Source organism: Puma concolor, chromosome C1, assembly GCF_028749965.1.
Source record: "Puma concolor isolate L17-30 chromosome C1, mPumCon1.1.hap2, whole genome shotgun sequence".
Classification (NCBI taxonomy): domain Eukaryota; kingdom Metazoa; phylum Chordata; class Mammalia; order Carnivora; family Felidae; genus Puma; species Puma concolor.
In genome coordinates this window covers 36,620,138-36,632,246 of record NC_141674.1, presented here as the reverse complement: position 1 = coordinate 36,632,246, position 12,109 = coordinate 36,620,138, and the positions used below count along the sequence as shown (strand labels likewise).

The 12,109-nt window shown below is 35.4% G+C and overlaps 1 protein-coding gene across 3 annotated transcripts in view; it reads left to right on the top strand.

Moving 5' to 3' along the window:
- Positions 1-12,109, top strand: part of PIK3R3 (phosphoinositide-3-kinase regulatory subunit 3) — a 138,118-nt gene that overhangs the window by 102,918 nt on the left and 23,091 nt on the right. For all 3 annotated transcript variants that reach the window (XM_086716835.1, XM_025931842.2, XM_086716836.1), the window contains 2 exons: positions 3,778-3,958; positions 4,408-4,533. In XM_086716835.1, the coding sequence (XP_086572961.1) occupies positions 3,778-3,958; positions 4,408-4,533 (307 nt within the window). The remainder of the gene's footprint in view (positions 1-3,777; positions 3,959-4,407; positions 4,534-12,109) is intronic.

The window sequence follows — 12,109 nt, the reverse complement described above, 5'->3', positions numbered from 1 at the left end:
ATGAATATATCCTCAATAAACTTGCTCCTTTTTCCCCTCCGTTGTAGTTCCCTAACTGTATTCCTACACTTGTTAAATTCAACTCTTTATCTATTCCTTGCCTATACCTAAGTAGCTGAATGTGAAGAAAAATACACTGTGCTCACTGGCTTCACTTAAAATTCATGACTATTAATCTTACATGGGCGTTTAGTACTGCTTAGCTGAATTTCTGCATCTCTGCAATCTGTTTGCTCTCTCACTTTCCTAGATGACAATTTTTCTCTTTTTTTTTTTTTTTTTTGAGAGAGAGAGAGAGGGCAAAAGTGAGAGAGGGGGAGGGAGAGAAAAATGGGGCATACCTGAAGCGGAGCTCACCCAAAGTGGAGCTCAAGTTCACCCAGAGTGGGGCTCGTGCTCACCCAAAGCAGGGCTCGAACTCATGAACCGTGAAATCATGACCTGAGCCGAAGTCCGATTCTTAACCGACTGAGCCACTCAGGTGCCCCCCAAGATGACAATTTCACATATTCTTTCTTTTTTTTTTTCTTTGAACAACTCATTTTCCCCTTTCTACCTAAGGAAATTGCTTCCTGTTTCACTGGTAACATTGAAGTTGTCGGAAGATACCTAACTCCCCATTGGTCCTGTTGCCACAGCTATCAACATATTTGCATCTGAATGTGAATACCCTTTCTCCTCTTCCAGTGGATGACTGTTCAAGTTTTGTCCAAGATCCATCTCACTACTTGTGGGCCAAATCCCATCCCATCCCTCTATTCTTCTCAAGGACATACATTAGGAATTATCTTGTCAGTCCTCTTGGTGATCATCAGTTTTATCTCTCTACTGAGCCATTCTCATCAGCATATAAATATGTGATACTATCTCCCATTTAAGAATAATAAAGAAGGAAAATTCCCTTGACCGTATCCCTTTCCAAATACTTCCCTATTTCTCTGCTCCCTGTTTACAGCAGTACTCCTCAAGACAGTTGTCTGTTGGCATTTCTTTTCCTTCTTATTTCATTCTCTTTAGTCCATTCTAGTCAGGCTTTCACCTTAGCATCCCATGGAAACCATTTTGTCCAGATCACTTAATGATCCCTTCTTTATCAAAACCTGTTAGCATTTACCTGGTTGATCATTTTCTCTGGGTTGAAATGCTTTCTTAAAAATGTACCATGCTGGGGCGCCTGAGTAGCTCAGTCTGTTAAGGTCTGACTTTTGGTTTTGGCTTGCTCATGATCTTGTTTATGGACAGTGTGGGGTCTGCTTGAGATTCTCTCTCTCTCTCTCTCTCTCTCTCTCTCTCTCTCTGCCCCTCCCCCACTCACCCTGTCTCTTTCAAAATAATATATATGATATATATATAATATATATATATCATATGATATATATCACGTATATATGATATATATATCACATGATATATATATATATATCATGTTCTTAGTTCTCCTTTTACTTTATTAATTGCTGTCTCTTGGTTTCTTTTGCTGGTTCTTCCTCATCATCCTAACTACTAACCATTGGTGAACCCCAGGACTTAGACCTTGGACCTCTTCTCTTATTTGACTGTACTCATTTCAAATAACATCTGTAGACTGACAGCTCTTGATTCTATAACTCTAGTCCAGACCTTTCTCCTGAACTTTAGATTCTTCAAGTAGGTTGCTGGATTGTCTACTCTTGTACATTCATTAGGCATCTCAATCTTAACATGTCTAAAAGCAAAATATTTTTCCCCTTTAAACATGTTTTTTTTATACAGCCTTCTTCATTTCGATAAATAACAATTCCATTCTTCTAATTGCTTAAGATAAAAAACTTGAAATCATCTTTATGTTGTTTCTCTCTCTTCTACCCATCTATGTCTATGCCATCAGCATGTCTGGTAGGCTCTCTCTTCAAAATATATTCAGCGTCCCACCATTTCTCACTATATCGTCTTTGTTCAGGATGGATGCCATCTCTCTTGCCTAGATTATTTTAATAGTCTCCCAACTGATCTTTCTACTTCTACACCTGCTCATTTTGAATGGTTTCTTCTCACCCCAGCAGCTAGAGTGAGCCTTTTAAAATACATGAGAGATGGTATCATTCGGCTCAGAATCCTCTTGTGTTTTCCCATCTTATTCAGTAAAAGTCAATACCCTTAAGATGGCTTACAGGTTGTTACATGATATGATCTCCTTTTACATCTCTTACTTCTCTCCTACTAGTATTCTCCCTTTTGCTCATTCAGCCCCAGTGTCATTGGCCTCCTTGCTGTTCCTTGAACATGCCAAACATGCTTCTACCTCAGGGGCTTTGCACTTGCTGTTTCCTCTGCTTGGACCCTTATATACCTGCTGTGCTAGTTCCCTCACTTCATTTAGGACTCTGCTTAAATGTCACCTGAATAGAGCGGTTTTCTTTGTGCAATATATATAAAAAAGAAATCCCTGCACCCCCAGAACTATCTCTTGCCTTTACTCTGCTTTATTTTTTTCCGTAGGACGTATTACCATTTGATATATCTAGCTGTTTGTTGTTATATTCTATCTTAATGAGAAATTCTTCATCTTCTTTATAAACTTAAAGATAGAAATACATTCCTCATGTTCCTAAATTGGAAGTCTGGCTTGTTCATCATTATATGCACTGTACCTCGTACAGTTCCTGGCATATAGCAGATATTCAAAAATTTTGAATGAATGAGTGCCTTTTTTACTTTTCTCTAGAGAGACCAGGTTGTATTTATTGTGAATGTATGTGTGGGTATACACACCTATAGTAACTACATAAGATTAGGTGGTCCCTCCGATACATATTTTGTAGGAATAGTTCTTCATCCATCTAAATCTTGACTTTCTATAAGCATTATTAAATCAATCCATAGATTGAACCTATTGTGTTTGACCTTTCATTTGTCAATGAGGCATTGACAAATCCCAGTGTCTCTTTTATTATGTGTAATAGCATGGCAGAAAGAGATGTAGAGACATATTTCCCCCCCATTAAGTCCGCATGTATTATAAGAAGAGTTGAGTGGGAATGGTGCAGTGTTTTGCTTGATAGAATGAATCAACCTGCTGTGGTTTGATTATACTGTGTGGGACTTGGAAAACACTGCCATTTTAAGCTTTGGTTATATATTATCTTTAAGGAAACATTGGATATGACTCAGTAAACAAAAGAGTCAAATAACCCCATTCTAATATAAACGATTCTTCAAAAGCTATACCTTATAAAACAGTTGAATGACAATTGAATCATTTACTTATTGTGATGGTTTAAATAAATAGTCATTTCCAAGAATTATAAGCAAATATAAAAGACAAAATAATGCAAGGTACTAGATTAAATTACTCAGTTATAAATCATTCAAGGAGCTTAATTATGTTTGGGCATTCACAATAAAACCTTGAATGTGTTGGTGATTTCTGTGTGACAAATGTTTATCATCCCCCTTCATACAGAAATGGCTTCTGCTTCCCTCCAAAGACACACAATCACATATCTTTAGGTCCTAAAGAGATTATCTCTGTTCTTCCTGAAAAAATATTAATCGAATTTAAATTTAAAAATTCATTCAGAAAATAAACAAAAGATATAATTTACTTTTGTTTTAGTTATTTTTCTGGTCAGGTATATTGATCTTTAGTAACCAAGATAGTAGACAAAAGAAATAGTTGTTAAAATGATAAGATATTGTATGTACTTTTACACACATAATTATATGGAAACATATATGAAAATAGTACTTTGATAGAATTTTTGGAAAAAAAATCTACAGTTGTTGTTTTGTTCACAGGAAGGGAGGCAATAATAAGTTAATAAAGATCTATCATCGAGATGGTAAATACGGCTTTTCTGATCCTCTGACATTTAATTCTGTGGTGGAGCTCATTAACCACTATCATCATGAATCTCTTGCTCAGTACAATCCCAAACTTGATGTGAAGCTCATGTACCCAGTGTCCAGATACCAACAGGTATGATTAGTTCTTGATAGTTATTCAACAAGTCATTTTTAACATCATTTCATTTTAATTTACCAGGCTTATCAGTTTAAAAAAAGAAAAAAAAAAAGAAATGTAGTCATTTTAAATTTCCTACTTAAGATGTAAGATATTTTTGGAACTTATTCTGTGGCTACTATTCCTTAATAGCTGGTTGCATGTATTTACTAACTTTATATAAAAATACTTCTGTTTGTTTCCTATTTATACTTCATTTCTTAATTTTTAAAATATTAACTATTTTGATATAATCTAAAGGCTTATAATAGTGTTAACAAAAGAATTTAGTGCTTTTGGATGCTTGATATTAATACAGTGACTTAAACTTATAGTAGAAATGCAATTTAAAAATAAATAGGTGTGGAAAAATTCATGTGTCAGAATTCTTAACATTCTTTATTTCTTTTTTTTTAACTGTATAGGATCAATTGGTAAAAGAAGATAACATTGATGCAGTAGGTAAAAAACTCCAAGAGTACCACTCTCAGTATCAGGAAAAGAGTAAGGAGTATGACAGGCTATATGAGGAATATACCAGAACATCACAGGTTAGTATATTTTTGTTGGTTAGCCCAGCAAGTATGCAATGTTATAATTACATTAGATTTTCTGTAATTCACCTGACAATCTTTAGCTGTTTTAATATCTTACACAACCTTTTTGAGACTTTGGAGTGATACAAATTCTTCTCTCATTTGTAAATCACTTTCTTATTGGTTAAGGGCATAATTTTTTTTCAGTTAGTAGTAACTAGGATAAGGTTTGACTGCAGGTGATAAAAAATAACAAAATAGCAAAGGCTTCAGATAGAAATTTATTTTTCTGTCATGTATAGGCAGTGCCAAGGATATTATGTCAACTCCACAGTCATTAGGGGTTAGGGTTCTTCTGTTTTGATGCTTTGCTATCTGTAGAAGTTGGCTTACTCCAGTATCAGTCATCACAACAATATTCTAGCAAACAAGAAGGAAGAATAGAAACAGAAAGCAGTTTCCTGTTTTTAAGGCTACTTCCTAGAAGAAGTACACACTGCTTCTACTTTCATCCTACTGGCAAGGCAGCTGCAGGTCACAACGCTGTAGTGGAGGTGAAGAAAGCTAGTTATTTGGTCAGGTGTGCCCGACTAATATTTGATAGTTTTCTGAGGAAGAAGGAACTAATGTAATTATGAGACCACTGGTAGTTTTTTTTTTTTTTTTAAGTTTATTTTATTTATTTTTAAAATTTATTTTGAGAGAGAGAGAGAGAGAGAGAAAATGCCATGAGCTGGGGAGGGGTAGAGAGAGAATCCTCTATCACTGCAGAGCCTGACTTGGGGCTCGAACTCCCAAACCATGAGATCATGACTTGAGCCGAAATCAAGAATCAGATGCCCAAGCAACTGAGCTACCCAGACGCCCAAGACCGCTACTAGTCTTAACCACACAGTTTCTGGATCATAAAGCTTAATAATATTTCTTTTATCTTATATATGTGATAGAACAAAATTCTGAAGAGTAACCTAGTTCTTTTCCTAGATCTGTTTTTTCCTAGTTCTTTTCCTAGAACTGTTTTTGATTTTTTTTAGTTACATTTGGATTGGCTTAATTTGCCCTAAGTTATTATATAATATATAAAAGGTGCTAGGAATTTTTATGAAGGTGCAAGTCTTCAGGGGAGTTTATCCATTGCAGTATTTGGGTCATTGGTGGCCTAAGAAAATATATCTAACTGGGTTTCTTATGCACATTCTTTTGAAACACAGGTTATTTGAACGTCAAATAACTTACAGAAGCTTTAGTCTATGTTGATTAGTCCATGTTATGGTGGCATTAGTCCATTCTACTAAATTCATAGTGAATCCTCAGTGCAGTAATAACTTGCCTGAGTCCTTTATCGAACATAACAGTAAGTGGGTTTTTTCTAGTGTTTGTTTTCTATTGTGTTATTATTACTGCTCTTTATTATTTCCTTTTTATTTTTATTTTTGCTTTCAATTTAATTTGCTCTTCTTTTACTAGCTTGAGGTGAATTTTGTTCACTGGCTTTAAAACTTTTTTTTTTTACAGTTATTTATTCATTCATTCATTTATTTATTTTGAGAGAGGGAGAGAGCACGAGTGAGTGAGGGACAGACAGAGAGGCAGAGAGAGTGCAGAGCCCCGAAGTGGGGCTCAAGTTCCCCCAAAGCAGGGCTGCCGCTCACCTGAAGTGGGTGAACCGCGAGATCATCACCTGAGCCGAGGTCGGATGCTTAACTGACTGAGCCATCCAGGTGCCCCCAAAACTTTATTTTCTAATATAAGCACTTAAAGCTATAAATTTCCTTCTAAGCACTGCTATAGGTGCATCCTACAAATTTTGTTATACTGTTATTTTCCTTATTCAGTTTTAAATATTTTCTAATTTCCCTTGTGATTTCTTCTTTGGCCATATGTTCTTCAATTTCTAAATATTTGAGGCTTCTCTAGATATATTACTTCTAGTATATCTTCTAATTCACTGTAGTCAGTGAACATATTCATTAAGGTTACAGTGTTTTGAAATTTATTGACTTATGACCTAGTTAACCTGCCTTATCTTAGTAAACTTGTGCACTGACAAAGACTAGTAAAGTTGTTGGGATAGTGCCCTTGTAGTTGTTGGTGTAGTCCTCTCCAAGTATCAGTTTGGTCAAGGTGATTCATAGTGTCATTCAGATATTCCATATCTTTACTGAATTTTCTTTTTTGCCTGTACTTTCAGTTAATTAGAAGGAATCTTAAAGTCTCTACTTACAATTGTAGGTTTGTCTATTTATCTTTTTAGTTTTGTTAGCTTTTGCTTTATGTGTATTGAAATTCTATTAAGTGCTTACACCTTTATCAATATGAAATGTTCCTCTTTATATCTGGTAATCCTCCTGGTCTTAAAGTCTACTTTTTCTAGTATATCCCCATCAGCTTTCATATACTTGTTATTTTCAGGATATATCTCTTTCTGTCCTTTTATTTTCCATCTGTTTGTGTCTATATTATAGTTAAAGTGCATCTCTTATAGATAATAATATATAGTTGGGTATGGCTTTGTAAAAAATCCAGCCTGACAATTTCTGCCTTTTAATTGGAGAGTGTAATCCATTTGTATGTCTTATAATTATTGGTATGGTTGGGTTTATGTTTACTTTTTTGCTATTTGTTTTCTATTTGCTTTATCTGTTTTTTGTTCCTCTTTCACGGTTGTCTTTTGGGTCAAACATTTTTTTTTTTAATGTCTATTTTTGAGAGAGAGCATGAGCAGGGGAAGGGCAGAGAGAGAGACACACACACAGAATCTGAAGCAGACTCCAGGCTCTGAGCTGTCAGCACAGAGCCTGATGCGGGGCTCGAACCCACAAACTGTGAGATCATGACCTGAGCCGAAGTTGGACACTTAACTGACTGAGTCACCCAGGCACCCCGGGTCAAACATTTTTTAGTATTCCATTTTGATTCCTCATCTGGCTTTTTTGCTATGACTGTCTTTTTTTTTCCCCCATAGGAAGTTGTTCTAAGGATTACAGCATGCATTCTTAATCATAGTTATTTAACTTCATATCGTGTCATGTAGCATCTAAATATAATAACCCTGTTTTATATCATTCTGTTTTTATCTCTTATTGTAATCATATATTTTATATTTACCTATGTGACCCCCATAATTCATTCTTGTAATATTTGCCTATTCTAAGTACCTTATATAAATGAAATCATATAATAATTGTTCTTTGGCTTACTTCACTTATTACAATGTTTTCAAGGAAAATACATGTTGTAGCATATATCAAAATGTCACTTTTTATGGCTGAATGATATTGCATTTGAAGGGGAATATGGCATTTTGTTTAACCATTCATCTGTTGATGGCATTGGGTCATTTTCCAGTTTCCAGCCATTGTGAATAATCCTGCTTATGAACCTGGTGTGCAAATAACTGTTCAAGTCTCTGCTTTCATTTCCTTTGGATATATACCTAGGAGTGGAATTGCTGGATCATATGGTACTATGTTTAACCTTTTAAGAAACTGACAAACTGTTTTCCACGCTGGCAAAACTATTTTACATTCCTACCATTAATGCATGAAGATTCCAGTTTTTCCACATTCTAAGACTTGTTACTATTTTTTTTTTATCTTTAATTTTTTATACCCACCCTAGTAGTCATGAAGTAATATAGTTTTTGTTATTGTTGAGTTTTAGGAGTTTTTTTTTTTTAAAGGAATTTTTTTTTTTTATGTTTATTTATTTTGAGAGAGAATGTGAGTGGGGGAGGGGCACAGAGAGAGGGAGACAGAGAGAATCCCAAGCAGGTTCCACGCTAAGTGCAAAGCCGGATGTGAGACTCAAACTCATGAACCATGAGATCATGACCTGAGCCGAAACCAAGAGTCAGCTGCTTAACCGACTGAACCACCGAGGCACCCCCCTTGGAGCTTTTTTTTTAAATCCCTTATCAGATCTATGATTATCAGATATTTTCCCCATTTTGTAGGTTGTTGTTTTGCTTTTTTAATATCATCCTTTGATGTGCAAATGTTCTTAATTTTGATGAAGTCCAATTTTTTTCTTTTGTTGCCTATGCTTTTGTTATCATATTCATGAAGTTGTTGCCAAATCCAATGTCATATTTTCTCCAGTGTTTACTTCTAAGAGTTTATTGTTTTTACTCTTAAATTTAGGTCTTTGATCCATTTTGAGTTAACTTTTATATGTGATGTGAGTTAAGGTCCCAGCTTTATTGTTGTACATGTGAAAATACATTTTCCCTGCACTGTGGTCCCAACACCATTTCTCCATTGAATGGTCTTGGGATATTTACTGAATTGAGACATAGATCATAGGTGTGAGGGTTTATTTTTGGGCTTCCTGTTGCACTCTCTTGGTCTGCATGTCTATCCTTATGTCATTACCATATTCAAAATATGTTAAACTATTAACATAGCTTCTTAATAAGCTTTGAAATCAGCAGGTGTGAATCTTCCAACTTCGTTCTTTTTCAAGATTGTTTTGGCTATTCTAGGTCCCTTTCAATTCCATATGAATTTGAGGTTGAGTTTTTCTGTTTCTGTAAAAAAAAATGCAGTTGGGATTTTGATAGAGATTGCATTGAATCTGTATATTATTTTGGGTAAGTATTGTTATCTTAACAATATTAAGTCTTCCAATCCATGAACAAGGAGATGTCTTTCCATTTATGTATGTCTTCTTTAATTTCTTTCAGTATTGTTTTATAGTTTTCAGTGTATGAGTTTCTTACCTCCTTGGTTAAATTTATTCCTAAATATTTTATTCTTTTTGATGCTGTTGTTGATGGGATTATATCCTTACTTTCCCTGCTAGTATATAGAATACAGAATATTCTATACACAGTTGCTAGTGTATAGAATACAGTTGATTTTGTGTGTTGATTTTGTATTCTGCAACTTTGCTAAATTCATTAGCTCTAACAGTTTTTGATGGATTCTTTAGGGTTTTGTACCTATAAGATAATGTCATTTGAGATAATTTTACTTCTTCCTCTCCAATATGAATGTCCTGTATTTTTTTTTAAATTTTTTAATGTTTATTTATTTGTGAGAGAGAGAGTGAGCGAGCGACAGAGTGTGAGGGGGGGAGGGGAAGAGAGAGAGGGAGACACATAATTCAAAGCAGGCTCCAGGCTCTGAGCTTTCAGCACAGAGCCCGACTCAGGGCCTGAACCCACAAACCATGAGATCATGACCCGAGCCGAAGTCAGACACTCAACTGACTGAGCCACCCAGATGCCCCATGAATGTCCCATATTTCTTTTCATTGCCTAATTGCTTTGGCTAGAACTTTAAGTACTTTGTTAAATAAAAGTGGAGAAAGTGGATGGATATCCTTGTCTCCTTCATGACTTAGGAGAAAGTTAGCCCATTTCACCATTGAGTATGATGTTAAGCTTGTGTTTTTTCTATATAGCTGTATTAGTTTCCTAGGTCTGTTGTAACAAAGTACAACACACAAGAGGTACCTGGGTGGCTCAGTCAGTTGAGCATCCGACTTCAGCTCAGGTCATGATCTCGTGGTTCGTGGGTTTGAGCACCGTGTTGGGCTCTGTGCTGACAGCTCAGAGCCTAGAGCCTGCTTTGGATTCTGTCTCCCTCTCTCTCTGCCCCTCCCCCACTCACTCTGTGTCTCCCAAGGATGAATAAACATTAAAAGAAATTTTTTTAAAAAACCCAAAAAACAAAAACAAAGTACAACAAACTGGGTGTCCTAAAACAACAAATTTATTGTTTCACTGTTCTAGGGACTCCAAGTCCAAAATCAAGGTGTTGGTAGGGCCCTCTCTTTCTGGAGGCTCTGGGGAAGACCATTCCTTGTTTTTCTTAGCTTCTGTTGGTTGCTGGCAGTCCTTGGCATTCTTTGGGTTGGACATACCACTTCTGTTTATGCCTTCATTATCAGTAGCATTCTCCCTCTGTGTCTCTGCTTTCTTTTTTATAAGGATACTAACCAGTCATTGGATTAGGGCCCATCCACTTCCAGTATCACCTCATCTTAATTCACTAAAGACTCTCTTTCCTAGTAAGATCACATTCTAAGGTCCTGAGGATTAGGACTGATCATATCTTTTGTGGGAACACAATTCAATCTATAACAATGGCCTTTATATGATGAAGAAGTTTCCTTTTATTTCTAGTTTATGGTTTTTATCATGCAAGGATGTTGGATTTTGTCAGATGTTTTGTCTGCATCAATTAAGATGATCGTGGTTTTTTTTTTTTCCTTCAGCCTATTAATGTTGTGTATTGACTGATTTTCGTATGTTGAACCACCCTTGCATTCCTGGGATAAATTCCATGTGGTAATCGTATACAGTTAAAGTCCTTTCAATACGCTGCTAAATTTAGTTGACTAGTATTTTGTTGAGGATTTTTGCATCTGTATTCAAAAGGCATGTTGTTCTGTAGTTTTCTTGCAGTCTCTTGATTTAGCTTCAGGATCAGAGTAATGATGGCCTTGTGAATGAGTTAGCAAGTGTTCCTTCCTCCTTCTAGTTTTTGGGAAGGGTTGGTGTTAATTCTTCTTTAAATGTTTGGTAAACTTCACTAGTGAAGCTATCTGATCCTGGGCTTTCCTTTGTTGGGAAGTTTTTGATTACTGCTTCAATTTTCTTATTGATTCTTGGTCTATTTAGATTTTCTTTTTGAGTCAGTTTTGGTAGTTGTGTGTTTCTAGGAATTTGTCCATTTCATCTAGGTTATCCAGTCTATTGGCATAAATTTTATGCAGCATTCTCTTAACAATTTTTATTTCTGTAAAGTGGGTAGTATGGCCCCCTTTAAACTTAACAATTTAGTAATTTGAGTCTTTTTTTTCCCCTTAATCTAACTAAAGGTTTGTCAATTTTGGTGATCTTGTTAAAGAACCACTTTTTAGTTTTGTCGATTTTCTCTACTTTTCTATTTTCTATTTCATTTACCTTTTTAATCTTTATTATTTCCTTCTGCTAGCTTTGGGTTTAGTTTGCTCTTCTTTTTCTAGTTGAAGGATAGTACTGCTTGAATATAGACTTCTTGGTTGACAGTTTTTTTCTTTTAAGATTTCTATGCCATCCCACCGCCTTCTGGCCTCCATGGTTTCTGACAGGAAAACAGCTATTAATTTTATTGAAGATCTTTGTACATGACACATTTCTTCTCTCTTGCTTCTTTCAAGATTCTCTTTTGACAATTTGACTATAATGTGAAATACATGTTTCTTATATCTTTGTCTATAGTTTATAGTTATCTGTGGAAGGTGTAGTCAGCAGGGAGGTATTGTAGTATAGCTGTAACTCACGGTTTCCTGTTTGACCCTAGTATTTATATTATTGATTTTTCCAGCCTCATAGCCACTGATCTTATTTCCAGGGTAGTGTCCATGGTGGGCAGTGTTAAGGTAGATACTGCAACCCTGAAGAGGGTATTAGGGGATACTACCCTATGAGGATTACAGATTAGGAATGAGATATAGTACTGACTGGGAAAAGGTATGGGATTACAGCCAGAAATGCTGTAATGGTCTATTTTCCTATATGAGAAGTTTACTTCCATTTTATTTTCAGGTTTAATTTTATTAATTAGTTATTCAGAATGATCTTAATACTTTTTCTTTCTTC